Source organism: Poecile atricapillus, chromosome 1, assembly GCF_030490865.1.
Source record: "Poecile atricapillus isolate bPoeAtr1 chromosome 1, bPoeAtr1.hap1, whole genome shotgun sequence".
Classification (NCBI taxonomy): domain Eukaryota; kingdom Metazoa; phylum Chordata; class Aves; order Passeriformes; family Paridae; genus Poecile; species Poecile atricapillus.
The window spans coordinates 124,423,530-124,447,306 of NC_081249.1; the positions used below are offsets into that span (position 1 = coordinate 124,423,530).

The window sequence follows — 23,777 nt, forward strand, 5'->3', positions numbered from 1 at the left end:
AGCATGGACCAGGCTCTGCTTGGTGGTGCTGAGCAGTAGGACAAGAAGCAAGGGCAGAAACTGATGAGCAGGGAATTCCACGTGATCATGAGGTAGAACTTCACTGTGCACTGACCAAGCACTGGGCCAGGTTGCCCAGAGAGGTTTTGGAGTCTGGCTCACAGGAGATGTTCCAGAACCATCTGGACTCAATCCTGTGCTGTGTGCTCTGGGGTGCCCCTGCTCATTCAGAGAGGTTGGATAAGATGATCAGCTGTAGTCCCTTCCAGCCTGTCCCATCCTGTGATTCTGTGACAGCATTTGGTAAGTCTAGGACAACCCTGAAACTGAAAAAAATCCACACTGAATTAAGGTTATAATGTGTGAGGAGGGATATCTTGGAATAGTTCAATATGGCACTTGCAGCATGCACAGGAATTCTTGCCTCTTTATATTTGTGCTGATCTGGAAGGATACATTTAAGAGCAGTTGGAAGTAATTTGGCAACTTGATGCTCAGACTGTACTACACATGCAAATCCCACAGGATTTCAAAGTTTGTAGGGTTTTTGCACTTCAATATCCTTTTGCGTGTGGTGGCAGGGCTGGATAATAGTACATTTCTTGAGTTTGGAGGTGACATATTAAAAACAGTGGTGCCTGTAGCCCCAGGAGGTCTTCAGTGAGAAGGTTCTAGGGCTGGAATCTGTGAAACAATGCCATACTAATTTGCTTTGATTTTTATTTTAGTGCTTTAAAAACCAGAAGTGTCACTTCCAATTGAGGATTTATAGTGGAGTTTCAGTTTTGTGATAGAGATCTGAATACAAGCAGCTGAATGCACTCTAATGTAAGTGGTTCTGGGTAACGATTCTGAACACTTCCTTAACATTTCTGTGGAGTGCTATGATTGTCATACGTGCTGAATCCAATTAATTGCAGTAATTGTTGACTTGTACACATAGACACTCATGAATGGCCTAAAGATGAGACAAGGTGTGCTAGAGGCAGAGCCAGTAGTGGGATTGGATATGGTACTTTGTCTGCAGACAATGAATGCTATTTTTTTTTTGTTTGTTTGTTTGTTTGTAGGTAGCATAATTTTAATAGTAACAAGTCTGGTGTGTCACAGTTCTTCACGATTTTGCAATATGTGCATATGGGTTAGATACAAATATGAAGCAATCCTTGCTTTTCCTAGTCATTAATCATTTATAGTGCTCTTGTGGGTTTTTTTTCAGTGTGTTTGGACTAACAGCTTAAAGTTTTAAGATGATTCTAGCCTAAGTCAATGCTCTTGACATACAGGTAATTCCTATTTCTGGAGAAGTTTTATGATGAGTTTTTCCACAGTTGAACTCCTGTCCAGTGGTTTTCCTTTGAAACAGTTGCAATTTTCATTTAGGAGGTAAGAGTGGAGTCTTGGCTTTGGTTTCTTTCCTAGCTTTTTTCCCCCTCAGTTTTCTTTTTCTTTTTTAATTTTTTTTCTTTTTTAAGTGTTCTGTCTAATGATTACGGCTTGTCACTGATAGATAGGCAGCTCTCCCAAATTAAGTATTTAAGGTTTAGTCATGTTTAGTCATGTAAAGCAGATACTGCTGGAGCGTGCCAGAAGGAAAAGACTTACTCTGATACATCTGGTTCTGTTTCAGTATTGAAATTCTTGTAGGGTTCAAAAATAAGAACAAAAGGTAACAGAGAACACCAGTACAGAACAGTTTTCCCTGGTTGTAACTTTTTGTCCTTTATTCCAGAGGGGTAAGAATCCTCTTGGGCACAGTTGATAAAATTTTTTATCAGTGTAGCAGGAGAGCTTCTTCAGACTTTTAATAATAGTATCTTTTTAATAATACATTTTTCATTTTAAGTTCCACAGAATTTGTAGTTCGGTATTTGAATGTGGCTCACATTTGAACACACCGCTTGCAAACTTGAGAAAGGGGAATATTTTCCTTTTGCAGGCACTGTAGATGGAACATTCATGCTCCGTGCATGGAGAATGAGAAAACACGTGGACACATTAGCTGGAATGCATCTGGCACAGCTCTTCCTTGGGGAGATGGAGTGTTCCATAGCTGTGAGTTGTTTTCTTTTTAGAGTGGCAAAAAGTTGTTCCATATTTGTTCTTTTTCCAAGATGTTCTGGCTTCCCAAATTCTTCTTTTGCGACTTGACTGATTTCATCTTGTACTCCACATGTGTTGTGTCCGTATTACCACAGAGATGGAAGTGTCAAGCTACTCCACCATTCATCTTCCATTAAAACAAAAGTGGCTAAGGTCTTTACCTTGGAAGATTTTCTTCTTGAAGGGCCTGTTGATGTCATGAGTTGACACCCCCTAAACTCAGAGCCTTTAGCAGTGTCTTTAATGGCAGGTGAGTTTTTGTCAGCCAGCTCCTGCTGCTGTCCTAACAAGTCCATTTTGAGGATATTCCCTCTCTGTCTACATGATAAATTTAACAACTGCTCAGCATTGGATTATTCAGTAAAACCCAGAAAGACAAAGTTAGTTTATGCTCAGAGTGCTCTGTTCTTATGTCTTGGAGGGCATGGCTGCTTGTGGCAGGGAAATGGAAGTAAGAAGCCAGAATTGTGACAGTAGCAGTTGTGCTCCTTCCCTGTGAGTTCTGGATATGCCTCCACAAGACTTGTGTTCCTTCACTGTGGCTACAGACCAGGCATTCAGCCAGTGCACATTTGTATAATACACTTTCACAAGGAAAAATAGTGAAACTTTAAGCAGGTTTATCTTTCCTTTTGCAATGAGAATTCCTCACCTTCATGGAATTAATATCTCAGAACCTTTCCAGTGGTCAGTGTCTGTCAGAACCATTATTTTATTCTTGGGAGAGGTGTACCATGGTGATGAAACTTGCTTAAATAAATAGAGGATCCTACTGAGGAGGAGTCCCTCGGTGTGGAACCATGCTTTGTGATCATGTTTTGTTATCTGCCTGCAGCCTGGATATCGTTGCCTGTAAAGGAATTCTGATAAACCTCCTGAATCTTCTCCTGGCCAGTGGCTAAGCCCCCACTGAGGTGTTGGCTCAATCCTCTACAGCAATACTGGGGAGAGAATCAAAAGGGCAGAAGTGAGGAAAAGCCTTGTGAGAAACAAAGAAGGCCTTGATGCTGTGCGAGCACTGCTGAGTGTTGGCTCAAAGTTTGGTTTAATACCAGCACTGCCGCAGTCACGTATCTAAAAGACATTGTCGCTCTATTAGGAACGGTGAAATGAGCGACACAGACTCTCTTGGAGTCAATCAGGAGAATATCTCTCAGTTTATTACTTCAGGTCTTTTTTATAGACCGATACGTGGAAAGTACAGAAAGGAAACTCTTATTGGTTAGCAAACTACTACATCACCATCATTGGTCACACTACCCCTTGACCTTCTCCTGCAAAGAAAACAAGGAACAGACAAACAGCACCTGCAAGGCTGTTTTCTGTCTCTGAGGATTGTTTTAAATCCTCGCCATGAATTCTCAGGCCACTTTCTCAGGCAAGACTGAGAAAGCCATGTGGCCTGCAGTTTCACATGCTCTCTGTTTCAGAGTTAGCATCCACAAGACATCACCATTCAGGCTGTTTTGAAGGAAATTCACTTCATTGCAGCTAGACCCAGTAGATTCTGTCCCTGAAAATCTCCAAATTTTGTTACTTCATTGCTCACAAAGTGGGGAATACCTGTTGTTTTTTAAGGAAGTTGCTTTAATCCTTCTTCTTAGCTAAACCTTCCAGGTTCAGAAGCATTTGCAGCACGAGGCTGATTTCAGCAAAGGCATTTGTTCCTTTGCCTCAGTGCAGTTGAGCTGTCAGATTATTTCACGCTGCTTTCCTGAAGTGACCAAGCTGTTCCTCTTTGACTTCCTGCCTACTGAAACCAGACAGAATTACTTCTTCTTCCAAGTTGTCTTCAGGGTGTTTCTTCAGGAGCTGTTAAGAGACCTAGATGATACTGGTCTGTGGAGTTAGCTGTTGTGCAAAAGCTCAAACACTGTCCCAATGCAAGTTGTGGAGTAACTGGATGTATTCTTGATTTCTGAGTGAGGGGAGATCTATTTCCTGTAAAACTGATACCAGTCTGTAAGTTTGGTTCTGTGATTGCATACTCAGCTAACCACTATGGTAAATCAGTATGTTCTCCTTCTAAAATAGATGACCCATTTATCTAATGTGACTCATTGCACCAAATGTTACCTCGGATGACTTGAAGTGTTTGGAATTGTTCTGTGTCCTTCTGGCAAGCGTTCCTTTGGTGAGTGGGTCAACATGGTTCTGATTTGTTGTGATAAAACTGTTCAGCACTTCCCTGAATCCTCCAAAAAAGTGACATCAGATGTGTTTTGTGACAGTTGGGAAGCTCATTCTCAGTGATGTTGTGCAAGGTCTCTGGTCTTGGTTGGAAGAGACATTTTGCATCAGTGCTGTGGCTCTGTGAACTCTTGGAAATGGGTGAGCAACCTCACTGCCTAATACCAGATTGGCATAATGAATAAATAACCAGGTAACATAATGCAGTCATTTTTCTTTTAATAAGCAAATTGGGTTTTGGGATAGGTACATGGAAATTCGCTTGCCAGCGATTCACCCAAGTGAAGCTTCACACTCTTAATATGTAAATTTGAAATTGTTCCTGGACCATGAGCAGCAGATTCTAATTAAAATGTAGAAAGTGGGGTATCAATCTGTTTTTCTTCCTACAGCAACTGGAGCCTCTTCTGCTCCTTGATGAGTTTGCAGCCAAACTTTCTTGGATACACTCCCAGTTACATCAGGGTGTCTGGCCATATTTATGTTCTAGTTCCACTGTTGCAAATCTTTCTAGCCCAAGGAAAGACTGTGTATGTCACTGTTAGACCATTTCTTTTTATATAAGTGATAGGTGAGAAAATTTTGATATTTTGACCTTCTGCTATTTTTGTTTTGTGTGAAAGAGTAGGGAAAATTCAAGGCCTTGCTTAGCCTTGGGGTCTTTCACATGTATTTATGTACCTTATTTTTCAAGACTGGTTGAATGCATTTCTTGCTGTATGTTAGAATGCTCTCCAGACTCCAGTGACATGGTATTCAGCACTGCATCAGCACTGCTTAGGTTCTGGTTTTTGATAAGTAAACTTCCTGTAGAGTTATTCCATCTCTGTTGTTTCCTGATATTATGTGTGGAGTGTAGAAGGCTGTTCCAGTCCCAGTAGTCTGCCTTATTCTGTGTCAAGTAACTGAATTGTGAGGCTTTCTGTAAGTTAGAATTCATATTAGGTCATTTAATTTGCATCCTGCTAGGAATTCAGAGGCATGTGAAATTGTTCCTGACTGATGTTTTCTTCAAAACTACTGCATAACCAAAAATGCTATTGGAGAATCACCATGTAGTGCCTGTCATAACACTGAATTCTTCTGCAACTTCTATATGTGGTCTACATAAGAAAACCACAAAACTAAAGAAGATTTTATGTTAAGGAAGCTCTGTTATTTGGCCACAGTTGAGAGCAGGTTATGGCAGGAATGGTTTTCTGTGGCAATAGTACTAATTAATAAAAATGGTTTTTGTAGGAATTTATCTGCATGGGGACACAGGGACTTAAACCCTTAGTGGAGATACTGCAGTTGGACATAAGTTGCTGTAGTGCTGTCATTTTTTGTGTTCAGTAGTTAATCTTTCACTGAATATAAAATGGGGATGTCCCTGTTTTGACAGTTCATCTGTCTTTGGCCAGAAGTGTTGTGATACTGTGATGGAAAGTATTTTGTAAATTGAAACATTAATTTTGTGTTCTGACATCTGGCGCAAAGAAAATGTCATTTGAGAGCAGCTGTTAGGCTGAAGAAAAATTAGTAGTCAAACACTTGAAAATTTAAAGTTTCTCTTTAAATATGATGTTCCAAGATAATGATGCATTTAGTAGGCAAAAAAAATGAAAAGTGGGAGTGATGGGCTATTAGCTTCTGTCTCTGTGAGTCATCTGTGACAGAAGAGCCTCATGGATGCTTTTTCTTACACCTCACAACGTGGCCACAGCTGGATCAGTCCCAGTTTTCTGCCCTGAGGTTCAGGGCTGCATCTGCAGTTGGTGTGGGATAGGTATTTTATATCAACACTAATGAAGCACCCCAATCAACATTGCAGCTGTCATTGTGAGATTTGGAAATAAAGTTTTGTTTTTTAGGAACTGTAGTAGTAGATGATATAGGTTTATATATATTAATATCATTTATATATACTTTACCAGAAGTAAAATGTTTCAGACCTGAAGCAAAAAACAAATTCAGTAACCACTGCTGGATCTCTGTGTGCATGTGCTGGTGCAATTTAACTAAAAGGATCCCACCTATTAAAGTTTGTAAGGTCAAGCTAATTTGGGGAAAATGAAAGCTGAGGGATGTTATCTGATAGTTCCTTCCTACTTATGAGTACCTAAACACTGCATATTAAATCTGAACCGTAGATTTTTGCTTCTGTTAATTTCTAGATTTAAAACCACACATTCTTCCATTCCTTTCCCTTGACTCTACTTAAGAATCATAGAATCCTAGCATGGTTTGAGTTGGAAGAGACCTTAAAGGTTGTCTATTTGCAATACTACCACCACAGACAGGGACACTTTCCACTATCCCAGGTTTATCAAAGTCCCATCCAGCCTGGTCATGAACACTTCCAGGGATGGGGCATCCACAGCTTCTCTGGGTAACCTATTTCACCATCCTCACAGTAAAAAAATTCTAATTACCTAATTAAACCTGCTCTCTTTCAGTTTAAGGCCATTCCCCCATGTCCTGTCACTACATGCACTTGTAAAAGGTCCCTCTCCAGCTCTCCTTTGGATACTGGAAGGTGCTGTAAGGTCTCCCTGGAGCCTTCTCTTCTCCAGGCTGAACAGCCCCAACTCTCTGTCTCCATGGGAGAGGTGCTCTGGCCCTCTGAGCTCTTTTGTGGCCTCTGGACTCGCTCCAACAGGTCCATGTCCTTATGTTGAGAGCTGGATGCTGTATTCCAGCTGGGATCTCAGGAGAGCAGAAGAGAGGAGCAGATTCACCTCCTGTCACCTGCCATCCTCTCTCCTTTTAATGCAGCCCAGGACACGTTTGGCTCTTGGGGCTGTGAGTGCACATTGCTGCGTCACGTTGAGCTTCCCATCAATCAACACTGCCAAGTCCTTTCTCCTCAGGGCAGCTCTCAGTCCATTCTCTGCCCACTTTGTGTTTGTGCTTGGAATTGTATGTATTCAGTTTAAAATGGGAAAAAAGATGTCTGCTTTGTAGCAAAGATTTGTCTTCAAAAACAGAGTCCAGATCTTCTGCTGCAAATACGTGAACTTGGTATAGGTAGAACTGTCTTCTGGTGCTGTGCTTGCTTTTCCTCATGGGATGGAAAAAATCTTTCCAGAATCATCTTTTTGTCTCTCAGGACTGTGTTCTCTGCTCACTTGTCATGGGTCTGTGTTCTGGTGAGCCCTACGTTGACATGCAGTTATCAGCCAGCTCTGGGAAGTGCTTTGCTTACTCTTTTGCAACATTGCATTCCCTGTTAATTAGATATATCCGACTCTCTGGTGCCTTTGAAACAAGTCAACGCTTGAGAAGACACATTTGGTCTTGTACAGTGACAGTTTTTCTCATCAGCAGAATTTTCAGGTGATAATTCACACTGGTAATCTAATTTTATCTTTTTTCAGAGGTAGAATGTGGTAAGGATAAGATTCTTCTTGCAATCTGAGTATTTACATGTAGTCCTTCTGTCAGGGTCCAAATGATGTTATACAAACCATTGTAGTTTTTCAAGCAGAAAATATTTGTGCTCTACTTAGTGATTATTAACAGGGAAAGTGTGTTAATTTTACATAGATTTTGAGAAGCTGTTTGCTTGTCATTGTTTCCAGTTTTTATTTTGAGACACAGTAGGCATGAAAACTTTTTCTTTCCTTTTGGAATGATCTTTCCAATCACTATTTATGAGACATTTCATTTCAGAGCTCTTTACTTTTTGACTGAATTTGAACTCTGTGATGCTCTCCCTCAAACACAGCCACCTGTTCAGACCATTGGATACAAATGTGAGCTTCAGGGGAAGTCTCATTGTTTGCCTTAGAAAAATGTTTTTATCCAAGAGTTTACATGTCATTTACAACACAAGACCCAACCCCAAACTTTGTGTATAATTTTCCACCCTGTGTACCCAGCTACTAGTAATTTACTCTCCCAAACAGAACAAATCTAATATTTTTCTGTTGGCATATACATCAATTTTGGAAGAACTTGTTGAGCTCGAGACACTGTCTCTGTAAAATAATTTTTCCTTACTGTAATCTTAGAATAAGTAACAGAAATATAAGTGTGATGATGGACTGAATTGAATAGCAACAGAGTGATGCATTTCATGGTTTGTATTTTTATTTATTGGAAGTGTGTTTATAGCTGAGAGCTGAAGGGAGTGGAGAGAAGCTGGTGAAGATATCCTGTTAGAGCAGAGGAGCTCAGGGTCAGGAGATGCTGAGGGGTTTGGGGATGAAGGTAGAGCCAGCAGTAGAACTGTACAGGTATTCAAAGCTTACAGTGCAGTAATAATGGTGTTGCACACTGGACTGCTGTGGAGCAGAGGTTACAGAGACAGGAAAAATTGATCAGAGCCACAGACTGAGATTCTGGGAGGGATCAAAACCTTTAGGAATTTGGGTGTCAGTAGCTTGGTGATCACAGTGTGACTTTTTTTTTCCTCCCCTCATCCAGATTAGATTTCTTTTTTTTGGTAGTTTTTATAACTTAGTTTTTGACTTCCCCCCCCCCCCCCCCCCCTTAGTTTAAATTTTTATTGAGCAATTTTTAAAATCAAGATCAAGCCACAATATTAGGAAGCTTCTTCAGACTTTTTGTAGAGGATTTAGTCTGCAGCTTTCCTATATTCTGTAGGCCCTGAAAGGGGTTATTAAAATTGTAGTTTCCTGATAAAATCTATGGGTTTTCCAAATGAATAATTTATTATGGTACTGTAGATGGCACTTCAAATGAAATTACTTTAAGCCTAATTTCAGTTTTCACTTTGTCATGTGACTCTCATTTTTCAGGATGTCATAAGAAGGAATCTCTGTGTTGGCTTTTTGACCTTGTTTATCAGTGTTCACACAAGTGTGAGTGAGGAGGGTTTCAAAAAAACCCCAAACCATATTATTATTAACATATTAACATATATTATTAACATTTTCAATAGAACACGGTAGCATATTTCCATATTCAATTGAGTGTGACAGAATTTTGTTTAGTGTCATTATCTATATTGTGCCGCTCACAGATCTAATTATGACTTTTTCTGGCTATCAGTGTCTAATCAAACATGATTAGACACTTCCAGATGTTATTTTTTGTATCTGAACAAAGAGTGTACAGTCAATAAAATTATAAATGTGGGATTCCCGCCCCATGGTCCCAGATTATCTCTGTATACTCTGCTCCTTGGAAAAAAAAATTACATAATAGGAAAAAAAAACCCCAGACCGTAGTAGAAGATAAAACCTGACTGTGCTTAAATAGTAAACTAAGTGTTTTAACATCTTTAGGGTGTGTTTTAAGTATTGCATTTAGACTTGAATCTTCATATTCAGGAATCCTGTAAATAAATACTGGTAGAGAAGTCTTCTTTACCTATTATACTCCTATAAAGTGATTTAGAAAGATAAGTTTTAGCACATGAATTTTCTAAGAGAAAATGTGGAAAACCTTTTTCCGTGAAATTGTTCCTTTGCTGAATTTTAGAGTATGAATAATTTTTCTTTCTACTCCAGAAAATCAGATTACAGTAACAGCTACTTACATCTCTGGAGTGTAAATATCTGAAATCTAATTCTAACCTTGCCATCTGTGTTTGGTTAAAAAAAAACAACCATTTTTAAAAAAAAATATACAAAAAGTAAAAAAATATGTAAGAGAAGTATTTGTATTTGCACAAGCTGTTTTTTTTTTAATATATTCAAATTTTGTATGCTGAAATGGCTGTGATTAAATATTGAAAATGTAAAATTGTTTTGGTAAAATTAGAATCTTAAAGTTATGTTCATGAAATTTCAAACTGGAGCTTTTTTTTATTCATTTGATGTATCAGTTAAAGATAATTCCAGAGGATGGTTGTAGAAGGAAGATAACTTATTGAAAACAGTAATCATATTTAGTAAATAGGACAGGGTTATTTTTAAAGCTGGGCAAGTAAACACAGTTTTTTAGAACTAAGAAGCTGCCTACATTTATTTGTTTGTTTGTTTATTTTTAAACATATGAGACATTGATTCAGAGTACAAAGCTGAGTATGGTTTTGGCATCCTGATTTTTATACCTTCCTTGGAAATAAATAACAATTATTTTTCTCCAAGACAGTTGGGAAGTCTTTTTCAGTTCGGTGTGTTCAAAAGAGTGTTTGTTTAATACAGAGTGTTTATTTTGAAGTCTGATCTTCCCTTCCTATGCAGAAGCTGGCAAAAATGATTTGTTTGCAAACAAGAAGGGGAATTGTCAACGAGCAGGAAACTTTCTCCCTGCCAGCTGCCTAAGCTTTTTTCCAATTTCTTGAATATTACGCCAGCCATTGGGTTGGGAGTTACTTAAAAATGATTTAACATTCATTGTTGTTTTTTTGGTTTTTTTTTTTTTTTTTTTTTAAGGCTTTTGCAAAACCACGTTACTGTCCACCCAGCAAAAATGCAGTTTGTCCAGGAATGCATTACATCCCAAACTTCTGTCTGGAGGGAAGAGTCCTGAGGTGCAGCTGTTCTAGCCAAGCTGCATTAATTGTATCAGTAACTTAAAATACAGTGGGAATTGCAGTCCTGGTGAGAAGTGGAGGATGTTGTTATGAAGGGGTTCTTCAGGAACAACTGGCACTTTGATAGGTGTAGGCCAGAAAAGCTTTTTAAAGGACAGCTCGTGCTGTTGCAGAAGTTCCCACACGAGGTCTTAAAGATGAGAAATGCAACAGCAGCAAAGAGCTTCTACAGAAATTTGGGAAGTGTCAGTGAGTTCATTGCTGCTGGTCACTAAGGTTTTGTTCTCAAACGTGCCTTTCAGCACAAGGCAGCACTTTGCATGAGGGTTTTCCAAGGATGACACTGAATTTGTGGCATTTGGCACGTTTCTTCAGAAGGGTTTGATGCTGGTGGAGTCTTGGCTGACCAGATCCCTGTGTGCACCCCCAGCCAGTGCTGCTTTGCTGTATCACACTGAGCAGCATTACAACAGCCTCTAACCTGTGGGGATGATTGTAACATCCCTATTCATTCCCTCTTCTTCCTCCTCATTCTGCTTCCCCTTTTCTCCATTTCCTTCCTCTTCTGCTTTTTATGGTATTTATCTGTTTTTGTTTCACTTGGCACTGATACAGCTTCAATGGATGAAGTTCATCCCTAAATGTGAATTTCTCCTAGAAGATCTGTTTTAGAGGTTTCCTGAGTACCAGTGGCTAACCTCCTTTCAGCAGAAACCAACTGATTTAATGGAGTGAGATATGGCATATTTTGCCATATTCCCACTTTACCTTAATTAAAATACAGGCTAGAATATTTTCCCTCCTTTATTTACAAAGCATAGAAATGACTTCTGATAGCCAGGAGCAAGGAAAATGTTGGCCTGCCTAGAAGAATATCTATTGCAATAGGGGGAAGGATGATCCTGCAAGTAATGTGCCAATCTATGATTTGGGTGGTAATGACTGAGTTTGTTTCTTGTGCATCTCTTTTTTTGTGCTCTGCAAATTGCAAAAGTACAAAAATCAAATAAATACCAAGACATTCAGGATTTTGGACCATCCCAAGTATTTCAGGTAGTTCTGACTGCAGTGCCAGTACATTTGGGGGAAGATTGAAATGCTACTTTTTTATTTTTTTTTCCTGCTAAGTTCAACAAATTTTTCCTGTTTACAAAGAAAAGAGCCCGAGGATCGCCTTATCCCATTATTTGTTGCATCCTTGATAATATGGCAAGCCTCCAGAACGTCTGTCTTTCAAATTCCCGGGATTGTTGTGTGCATCTCTTTGACCTGATTAAGATGAACTGACTCTGAGTTGTGCCAGTTGTACAAAGAGTGTCCGTGGTCATTTTGGGAAGCCCGTCTTCATTCCATCTTCCTAAAAGTACCAGCATTTTGTTTAACCTTTTGTGGCTTTTAGGCTGCAATGAAGTGTTTGTTCTCTTGAATAAATCAGAATTAAATGCTCTTTACGTAAACTTCCCTGTCCAGGCTACTTCAGACTTTAAGATGCACATGGTCTGTGATGTGCTGGTGGGGGTTGGGTAGATTTTCCCAGAATTTCATGTATTTTAGGCCTATCAAAGAAACATTTTTCTTTCTAGATTGACTTCTAGAAATGGGCTGAGTTAAAATGGGGATATCTTCTGTAGTATTTTCTGTCTTCTGGCATCAAGATTCCTGTAGTGATGTTTATAAAGGTACAGCGAGGCCTCAGGTACCTTTCTGTTCCCAAGATGGAACATGAGTTGTTTTCATGCTTCCATGAAAAGCATTCCCAAAACACCTAAAAGTGACAAGAATCCCAAGTAGTTTAAAATTTCTGCAAGGTTCAAGTTAAGAACCTTGATATGAAAAGGATTTTACTTCAGAGCAGATTTTAGTGGTGTCTTTAGCACTAGGTCCTATTTTGAAAAGGATCAGAGGTACTGTGCTCTGCCACCTGCCTGTGCATCTTTCACACTGCCAGTGTGTTCCTAACTCTGAGCATGTAAAGTTGTACTTCTGAATACTTGAAATTATTTCTTACCTTTCCATTACCTTTACATCTACAATGGTAGTTTCAAACTATTTTCCATGGCATAACTACTGATGTTTTTTGTGATCTGTTGTGTTTCTTCTTCAGGCCTGAAAATCATACCTTTTCTAACAGGTCACCAAAGTGCTTCCATTCAAAGCTCTGCATGTTAACGATACTTAGTCCTCAAATGCATTTTTATCAGGGGTTTGTAAATGAAAAGACAGAGTTTATCACAGTCCTCATTAATTTGGAATGTAAGTTGCATTAATTGCTCGCTTCTGGAATTTCAAGGGCGAGCAAGAGATGGCATGTGACCTTTCATGGGGAAAGATTTATATAAGAAGGGAGTTTAGGGGACTAGGGTTCAGGAACCAGCAAATTATGCCAGAATTTTAATGTGTTGCATGTTTGTACTGTTTAAAGAAAAAGATGGGAAAAGGAGAAGGAGAAAGAGGGCAAATCAGAAGAAGTTAGCTGGGGAGAAAAGTTGCTTTTCCCTTAGTAGCTTAAGGTGTAGACTGCTTGTTCAGAATTCTTAAAGGCTGAAATTTGGGGTTTGGTCTTGGTAATTCACTTTATGTATGTACTATAAATGGGCAAGAATGTAGTGTCTAAAAATTTGAAGCCTAATTTATTTTGTGGTCAGCTGTTATTCTTAATGGATTAAAGAGTTAAGCCCTCTTTAAAGGTAGAAAAACTATTGGATGAGGATGGTAAGGATTATTTTAACCCGGCACCTTTAATGAAAAAGAAAATGCAATTCATTGCTGTAGGTGCCAAATTCCAGTTTTGAAAAATGGCTGCAATGTTTTTTACAACTTTTGTAGTTCACTTTATGTGACAAAACTGTACTGAAAAATGAAAGAAAAACATTGCAAAATACTTCAGTTGAAATATAGGAATAGTTTTGCTTTTGTAGGAATGACTATTAAGATAACAATAGTAATGTTTAATAGTAATAATAGTAATAATAATAATAATAAACAATAGCAGTAGTTTTGTTGGAAATATGTCTCTTGTTACTGCCAGGCATGTTTTGTATATATAATTAATAATGGGAGCAATTCCTGTTTTATGTGGAGCACACTATTAATGTGCACTGATTACCCATGCTCTGCTCACACACACAAATACTGCATTAAGTAGATTGTTGTCTGATTGATGTGCATCTGAGTTTAAGTGGTTTCAAAAACCTCCAGAAGCTTCTGTCTGATTGGTCTGAATTCTGTGTGCAGTGCTAGCCATGGGCTTTCCCTCATGTTTTTGGGCAGTTTGCAAATTGTTCAAAAGGACACCAAGAGACAAACATCCTTTCATTGAGGATACAGGGGTTCCTCCTGGTGCCTGTGCCTGTCTGAAGCTACTGACATTAGAATGAACTATTTTTCCAGTTTAAAAGCAAGGTTAGTGTTAATGAGTGACAGTTCACGGAATCATTTAGGTTGGAAAAGACCTGTGAGATCACCAAGTGCAACCTCTGACCCAACACCACGATGCCAACCAGACCATGGCACTGAGTGCCACATCCAGTCATTCCCTGAACACCTCCAGGGATGGTGACACCACCACCTCCCTGGGCAGCCCCTTCCAGTGTCTGATCACCTCTTCCATGAAGGAATTCTTCCTAATGTTCTTAAAACCTCTGAAATCTTGGTAGGTCTGTAAAGCAGATACTGTCAGGTGCTAACTGAGGCGGCTGCTACTGGTGTTCACTGTGTGCATGTTTTTAATGTGGTGTCACATTTATTTAATTAGCTTTAGTTAACTGGAATTCCACCAGGATACTGAGAGAATGTCCTTTTAGTGTTAAGAATGAAAAAAAGGAGGTTAAAAGAAGACTAGATACAGAGTGAAGGGAATGTGGTCAAAATCTGAATTATTATATTAATTGGAAAATCTGAATCACCTTTTTAATTTTTTTTCCTCATGTGGTGTCAGTATTTTTGTGAAGTTGTCAGTAGTTATCAGCAGCATATATTGAAACAAGTGATAGTTCTTGAAATCCCATGATCTGATATTTCTTTGTTTCTTCCTAAAGCCGTCAAGAATGCAAATTCACTTGGGTGTTGAGTTGCAGCCACCTCTTGAATAATCTGTTATCTTCAGACACAACTGCTCTGCTGAAAGTTGGATGATTTAATGAAAGTCAGCTGAAGGCAGATAGTGTCCGCACCTCCTCACCCCAAACCATGGGATTTAGGGACTTACTGCAATTCTGCTGTTGTTTTGCTGGTTGGATTGAAAAATGTCAACAGGGAATCAACAGTAATTGCATTTATAAAGTATTGGGAAAATGTGGTGAGCATACGGTACTGGATTGGGTTCATTATTAAAGGAAGTGCAGCTGCTGGGTCTTCTCTTGCACAGGAGATTTGTTCAAGTGCTCTGGGGCTAAGCTTTTCACAAAGAAGGCAACTTCTTTGTAACTGAAAAGAATAATTTTATTTATTTTTCAAATTTATCAAATTACAATGAATTCTACCTCATAATTGCAAACCTAGAAAACTCAGAGATCCTGAAGAATTGCCCTAAATTTGAAAGAGTTCAGTTTCATTTAAAAAAGCAAAACCAACAGTCCCTCTCCAAACCAAAACAAATTTCAGTGGGATGAAAAGAGTGTTTCCTACCTATCTGTATTGTATTCAACTTGAGAAATCCTTTGAAATAGTTAGATTTTATGCATTATAAGTAGATTTCTAAATCTGTATCACAGGACTTTTCTGTAGAGGGATTAACACTGTTTTTTTGTTGGCGTTCTGTTTTTATTTTTTTACTCCTATTTACTCCTTTGGATGTGAATACTTTTCCAAGCTTATATCTTGAACACAGATCTATTCATTTCCCTTTTTTTTCCCTTTGAAATGTTGCATTTCTGTGATACATCCTTCATGCACTGTTTCATGAACTTCTTGAAAGTTTTAGTCTTTCTCTGTGTTTAAGTTGATCATTTCCTGAAAATTCAGCTTTATTGCTGTGGGCCTTAAGTTTGACTGTTTAATACCTGGAACGTTTGTGAGCTGTTCTGAAAAAGATCCTTTTCTAAAACTCTTGAGAACTTGGATGCCAAATCAGTTGTGTCTGAAGTAGAAGTAGATAGAAAGCATTTTTGATTTTCCAGTGTTTTCCCAGCAGTGGAAAGAGGCTGGTTCTGGGGACAGAAGGAGGGATGTGTGGCTGCACCGCTTGGAGGGAGGTTCTCCATGGGATGTGTGGAGTGATTTCTCTTTGATCCCAGAGGTGACCTGAACTGCAAGTTCAGGCAGCATAAGAAGTTCATTTTCTGGCTTTCAGAAAATGTTCAGAAGCACATTATTTTCTTCAGGTAGATTCCTATGGAGTTTTAGAATCCTTCTTGAGAGCAAAATGGAATTACTTGCAGTAAACTCTAACACTGGTGGCCAGCCTTAGTGACCTTCTAAGGAAGACAACCTAAAAACTTGATTACCTTTTGACATAAAGGAGAGAATATTAAAAACTTTTTTTTTTAAAAAAATGCACATCTCTCAATTCTGAATTAAGAGCTTCCTACACTGTAATGTAGGGAGAGTCTTTGTAGCAGTCAAGTAGAAAGAGAACTAGAAGGATTGATAGCTTCAGAACATGATGAAGTAGAAGAAATTTTGAGCTACTTTCCTGGATGTCATTATTTATAAGTGTAGTTGGCAGTGTCAGAGGTCTCAGTCTTTTGTGAACTGGATTCAGAGTTTTAGAAAGTCACCTGTGTTCCCACAGAGAAGCTCAGGGAGCGTATACATAGCAGGGACTGTGTGCTGCTGTAATTCTTTGATACTTCCTTTTCCAGGAAGTCTGGATATCTCTGTTGTGCTCGGTCCTTCTGCCCTTTCTTGCTGTTGGCCTCTGAGCCCCAGGCTGTGGAGGCTGTTTGTGCTCACTGCTGCCCTGGGTTCATTTGTTTGCTGTCTCTTCTTTGTGCCACCTGCCAGCCCTAGAACAACTGGAGGAAGAGGAGATTTGGCAGAGATATGACTCAGGATAAGCAGATAACGTGGTAAATTTGACAAGGGGAGAAGTTCTGACACTGAGTCGATGAAGGAGCAGCTCCCTTTATGCAGTCACCTACTCCATAGTCACTACTGTCTGCATAAAGGAGTGGAAATGCTTTGATAGAGGCACGAGGGGATCAGTGACTGGTGGCCCTGTTCAGTTGCTACAGTCTAATAGAGAGCTCCTTTTCCTTACAAAAACTGCAGCTGTAGCCATGTGTGTATTTGTTCCTCAGTTTCTGGCACATCCTAGCTCTGCCTTCTGAGCATCTGTGCAGTTCTCTATAGGATGATACCTCCTTTGGCTTTTAATTCGCTGATCTCACACGCAGAACTCGTAGGTAACTCTGTGGGACTGCAGTTAATCAGCAGGCTGCCCCTGGGAATCACAGTGTGTGCTGCTTTGGGGGTAAGATTGCTTTTGGGAGTTTTACTCTTTGTAGTTTGTATGTCCATTTTACCAGGAACATCTGTTCTGAGGTGATTCTCAAGAGAGTCACAGAACCTTAAGTGTAAATATGCAGAAATTGGAGAAAACACTTCTTACTAACCCATCAGATTGGCTCTGCCTAAACGTCTTGTAAGATGTGGGTTTTAGGATAGCAGCAAACCCAAATTGTAAATTAGCAGGAAGCTTAGAGGAAGCCTATCTTTTTTCACTGTAACACTAATTGATGCTAGCAGACTCGAGTTGTGTCAGACTGAAAATGGTTTTTTATGGTAAAGCCAGGAGAGTAATGTATTCACTGCTGCTGCCTGGGTGTCTGCAGAGGAGGTAACACATATGGACTGCTACTACTGATACATAAATTGAAGTATGATAATATCAGAGTACAGCTTTGAGAATTTGACAAGAAAATGTTTAACAATCTTAATGCTTAATCACAAAATTTGGCGATACAACTTTGGAGAAAAGATGATTCAATTAGATACGATGGGTCAGCTATTAAAAGGTATTTTAAATGGTTGCAAATTTCAGCTTTGCCCCTGATGGATGGACAGCCTGAAGAAGGAGACACCATGGAGAGCAGCCCTGTGAGAAGGGACCTGGGGGTCACTAAAGTTACAGCTTCTTCACAAGAGGAAGACGAGGGACAGGCTCTGATCTCTTCTCTCTGGTGACCAGTGACAGGACCTGAAGGAATGGCCTGAAGCTGAGCCAGAGGAGGTTTAGGTTGGATATTAGGGGAAGGTTTCTTCAATATTTACTGCAGGATTTCAGAAGGTGAAAAACAGGATTCTTGTTTGTACGTGCATTCCTGTGCCATTCAGGATGATGCAGTGCTATAACTGTGGTGTATTTGTGGTGTTTCCAAAATTTATCTATAGCACTGTTGCTTCCAAAAAAAGGAACATGTAAAAGAAGAAGACAGTTGCATCAGAAAATTTATCAGAAATTACCAGCCTTTCTTCATATCTTTCTGTGTGGAAAACCACTGCTGACTTGTCCAAGGAAACCAGTGAGAAATACTGGCAAAGAGCTAGTGTGTCCTGGATTAATCAATCATGTGGAGTTTTAATCTGCAGATTTATTTCAATCTATAGGCTTCTTTTGGAAGACTGCTTCTTGAGGAACTTTTACTTTCTCTTTTAAATATCACATTATCTATAATATTAGTCTTTAACTCAGTGCTGTGTGTAGAGAGAGACTAAAATTATCAATAATCATCTGTCATTTTGAAAGTGTGCATGAGAGGTAGGGGCTGGATGCAGCTCGTGGCTTCATCTCATGTAGTGTAGATTCCTTGTGTTACTGCTGGAAGATGTTATGATTGTATTTATTATATGACTTGCAAGACACATTTGAGGAGTGTGTTCTGCCTCTTGTGGTGAAAAACTTATTAATATTTGGTATATTTTGAAAATATCCTCAAAAAAATTCCACCATTTTGCCTTTAAAGTAACTGAATTTTATCTTTCAGCAGGACCAACAGAAGGTTTGGGAAAAATAATACAAAGATTTCCCCAGAAGGACTGGGAAGACACTCCTTTTCCACAGGGAATAGAGTTGGTAAGTTTACATTACATTTTGCAATTTTTAGGATTTCTTTCACGTGCAATTGGAAGATATATCTGCCTTCATATAATGATCTGTATTATTTAACCCAGCAGAAAATGGGTAGAAATTAGTGAACAGAGGGGATAGATGATAGGTTCCAGAACAATAATTTTGGCTAACAGAAGATAATTTGTTTTGCTATGCAGAGCTAAGTAAATATTCCTAGAATGTAGAAAATGTCTGCTGCAAATTTATAAACAGTGTGTTTAAAAGAAATGCTTATTTGTGCCCCTGTGTTTTTGTGAGCAGCCTTCAGCTGGCAGATGTCTCATTGTCACATTCAAATAATTACAAACACATATAAAACAAATATACAAATTTGTTATACAAACAAATATATTTGTATAATGTAGATTAAAAAAGAAATGAATATCCCAATAAACTGGATTTATTAAAATGGTCAGCAAGGCAGGTGTGCAGGGATCTGTTTTAAACAGAGAATCTCAAGGTGTTGTTGCTTCTTTCCCTTCCTTGGTCTCTTCTTGTGGGAGGCAATGAAAAGATGTCTCTCACTCATCTGCATCAGGGATTCACTCAACATCTGTCTCTAGAAATCCTGAAGAGGAATGAAGGACTGGGGTCATATTCTGATATGAGGTTTCTGAGAAGTCAGAATGAAACTTTTACTGCTATGAACTTAGCAATTTCTGGGACAGGATGAGCTAGAGGAGGAGATGGGCTGTAGGAAATGTTGCAATAGGAGTCTTTGTACTGTGGGGCAGAATCAGCTGCAGAGGACAAAGACACTGACTCTTCAGTGAGTTTATTGCACAGATACAGCAAACAGAGCAGGCTTTTACCAATCTGGTACCTTCCAGGCAACGTTCAGCTCCTTGTTCCATGCCATTGCCACGTGCTGTGCTCTCCATGAAGGACAGGGAAGGGGACTCTGCTGCTCTGCCCCTGATGCGGCAGAGGTGCATTTGCTCCCTGAGCCAGTGTACGCGGCTGGGCGCTCGTTTTCTCTGGCTCTGTGGTTTCATTTCTCCACAGCCTGGCATCAGCCTGGGGTTTCAGAGCTTGCCATGCCCTGACCATTGGGGTGAGCAGGATTTCTCCCCCACGTGATGGGGAGTTGCAGCCTCTGTGGTGCACTTGCATAATGCCAGGTTTGGCAATGCCCAGCTCTGCTGAAACGGGGGAAGCTCCGGGGTTCCACCAGGAGGGTTGATCTTGCCTCAAACAACCACAGGGGCTGAGTCATGGTGAGATTTCCTCTGTCACACTTTACCTCGTTCAGAGAAAGCAATGGGCCTGACTACCTGTGAAGATGTGAAATAAATAAGCACAGCTTCTCTTCAAGCAGTGAATCTTAATCTGTGCCCAGGTCTTATCTCTCATTTAAGCTTAATTGTAGGAATGATTTTTGCACTACAAGAAACACCTTTCTAAAGAAAGATTTTCTGTAAAATTTTTTTTTAGTGGGACAAAACTTTATTTCTGTATTGGTTCTCAAATGACTCATTAGGCAAAGCCATTAAGACTTAAACTTCCCAAATAAAACAAAATCTGACAATTTAAGAACATCGATTCAGCCAGTTGGCAAAATCAGTCAAGTTTTGATCTGCTTTCCAAGTGCGGTAAATAAAATTTTAGTTAATGAAGATTGAGGAGGTAGAGATACAGGAAAGATCAAGTTCTAAAGTAAATCACTTATGAAAGTCAGATTTTGGCAGGAAGTTTTTTTCAAGATTTTGGATGAGTCCAGCAAGAATCAACATTAATTCATGGAAAGGAAAGAAGAAAAGCTGTGTTAATATGTTTGTCACCTTAAGGGCAGATTTAATATCATTAAGGGAGTAATAGGGAAACCTTAAGGAAAAGGAGATGGGGGGAAAAAAAGGTAAGAATAGAATAGTTCTATGTATATGAGAAAGAAGAGAGACATATTAATAGCATGTAGTTCTATGAGAAGTTTGAGTTAATATCCTCCTTAATATACTTCCCCTTCTTTGAAAGATCTGTATGAAATTGTATGGTATTTATATGGTTTATATTTATACGTTATTTCTGTTAAATGGAAAAAAAGGAATGGTTTGTGTCTGAAAAACATGTCAAGCTCTCTTCACTGTTTTCTTATGAAGGAAAAAGTCCAAAGCTTTTTATGTTTTTGTGCTGTTTGAATCTTGCCTTCTGTCAAAGGTGCTTCTGCTGTGAAAACCTTCAGCTGATTATTGGTGATGATCTCAGTGTGCCACTGACTTCCCCCCACCCCTCTCAGCAGCTCTTCTGTAAATTCTTTGCCTGAGAATTTAGTCATTTGTGGGATTTTTAAATTTTATTTTTTTTTTTCAAATAAGATAGGTTGAGTGGGGTAATTTGTATTGACATGTAATGGATGATACATCCACAGATTACAGGATCACAGACCAGCCCAGGCTGGAAAGGACCTGGACATGTGCTTTGGTCCAGCCTTTCATGGGAAAGGAAGCATAGCTGAGATTATTCTGCCACCCTGTCCAGTCTCATCTCAGAAACCTCCAGCAGGGAGACGTTCACTATGTCCCTAAATGATCTAATAGGTGTGTCCTATTCATGATGTTAATGGCATTTTATGAAACAAGACAAGGGGGAAATAGTGGAAAAGACCTCTGCAAGCTCCCACCCCTCAAGCTTTAATGCTTTAAGATGGAAAATTCCTTCTGGGAACCCTTGTGTAGCTTGTAGAGATGCCTTTAGTCCAAGCTTCAGCCAAAAACTGATGGACAAAAGTCCTGAGGGTTTTTTGGGGGGCTCTTCTCTTTGCCAGCCCTGCATGCCCCCCATCCTCGTGGGCTTAAATTCATGTGATCAGATTTCTGAGATGTAATTAAGGCAATGTGAAGAGTGGAGTTGTGGTGGTAATTTTAAAGTTAAATAAGAAAACCACATCAATTAATATTTAATTTTGTTTTTTGAGCCCAGTTTTGATAAACAGGTACCCATGGGACAAACTGGGTGTACTGGACCTACCCTTGACTGAGTGAAAAGAGATCATTTTGACAGCAGCTTCTCTAGGAATGATGACTCAATTTCACCTTTCACTTTGACTGTATTTGTGGTTTTGGTAATTTGACACAAATATGTAGAGAATTGGGTCATTATAAACCGTAATTGCAGTCTGAGCTTCACTGAAGGGTGTTTTATTTGGTGTGTGTGTGTTCTGGATTAAAGTGTTAAGAGTTACTCAAACTGGGTCTGTTTTTATGTGAGCAGAATGATAATTGTGTTCTGGTCATAAACACGTGAGATTGGGAGTAAACACATTGTCCAGAATTCAACAGAAATATACTCTTTCAAGTTTTATTCAAGTCAAGTACTTTAATTTGTCTTGTTCAATAAATTGTGTGTCTTCTGGTTGTCAGTGGTGAGCAAAGCCATGAGTCTCTGCTGAGGGAATGATGCTGCCAGGAGGTTTTAGTCAGTGTTTTTTTACACCTCCTACTTGTCTGCATCCCCTGAAGTTACCTAAAGAGATTTTTCTTAACCTTATCCTTTTTGCATTTGCCATTTCACTAAAGACTTCACAGCTTTAAGCTTTGTTCTGTTTTTAACTGAACACAGAAACTTTGATAAGCCACCTGCAAATTGCTGTGAAACATACCTGAAGTTGTTTGCAATGGATTATTGATAATTACAGTAGCTGCTGAGGACCTGAAGACTTTTTTACCATTTGTTAGATTGTGTGATGTAACTGTGAATAAGATATGATATTTTTTGATGTTATATATCATACAAATTGAATGTTATGTGCTGCTCTTCCATTTGCTCTTCCTTTTGAGTGCTATTCAAGAGAAATCTAAGGAACAATTTCAGTTTAGGATCTGAACATCTTCATTTTACTGACAAATAGCAGTCCATCTGCAATTTATGGACAAATGCAAGTCAGAGTGAATTTTTTCCAGTTCTATGGAAGTAAGCTGAGTCTGAAGGGTAAAGAGAGATTTATGCTCATTCTTAATAAAGTATTTGGCTCAGAAAAGCATTTCAGTCATTGGTTTTTGAAAGAATGCAGTTAGAACATACCAGTCTGATAGCTGCCCCTCTTGATACTTTAAATTAAGGTGTTTGGGGTATCCTTCTCCATAGTCTATCTATTTCTGAGAAGTTTTCTCAGATGCAGCTTAAGTGTAAAAATAACCTTGTAAAGTCAGCTGAGACATACAGAGCAGTGTAAGATTAGGACAATCCAACTTCTTGTTCTTGCTTGTAGAAAGAATGCTTGAGAGTGTATGTTGGTTGAATGAGTTAGATTTACATTTCTGCATATTTTTCTTATTTCTAATCCATTCTTTGTTCCACTGTGTAACTTTCTAGACATCATAATTAGTTATACATCACAGGAAGCTTTGGTATGTGATGTTACACTGTAAAGTCATTTTTGTCCCAGGGCTAAATTAGCTAAACCAAGTGTCATCTGCATTACTCAGTGTTGGGAGGCTGTTCTTAATAAGGCCAGTGAAAGTCATACCTAGAAACGGTTACATTGTCTTGAGTTTAAACTGCATATGATGTGTTTCTACAGTTTGTGAGTAGCAGGCAAGGAAATTTCCCTCTGTGACTGGTGGTGGTGTTAGCAGTAGTGTCATGATTTAGTAATTTGAATTTCAAGTGTGGTCAAGTACAGAAATCAACATCTATTTCTAGACAAGGTAATCACCTACCCAAATAATTACTTAAATTATAAAATCTGTTTTTAATTGGTAAAAAGTGCTATTTAATACAACCATTTGAAGACCATTTACATGTATTTTGACAGTAAGATAGAAGGAAAAGCTGCACATATCCTTTTGGGATCTGGAAGGTTGTCTGCTTCCTTCTAAAGGAGGAGTTGGAGTTGTTGGAATCAGTTTATTCCTCCTTTGTGTACAGACCTTGCTGTGGAGCTTAGCATTTCTGCCCCTTTGTTTTGCTTCAGACATGAACTCTTAAATGGATGTGGAATATGTCTTTTATGGATTTAACTTTCAAATTCCAACTAACCTGAGGTACAAAAAAACCCAAACAAATGAG

General features: G+C 39.0%; 1 protein-coding gene across 6 annotated transcripts in view; it reads left to right on the plus strand.

Moving 5' to 3' along the window:
* Positions 1 to 23,777, plus strand: part of SBF2 (SET binding factor 2) — a 232,333-nt gene that overhangs the window by 26,809 nt on the left and 181,747 nt on the right. For 4 of the 6 annotated variants that reach the window (XM_058858387.1, XM_058858401.1, XM_058858419.1 and 1 more), the window contains exon 2: positions 18,649 to 18,737. In XM_058858387.1, the coding sequence (XP_058714370.1) occupies positions 18,649 to 18,737 (89 nt within the window). The remainder of the gene's footprint in view (positions 1 to 18,648; positions 18,738 to 23,777) is intronic. The other 2 variants (XM_058858393.1, XM_058858411.1) reach the window with 1 other exon arrangement.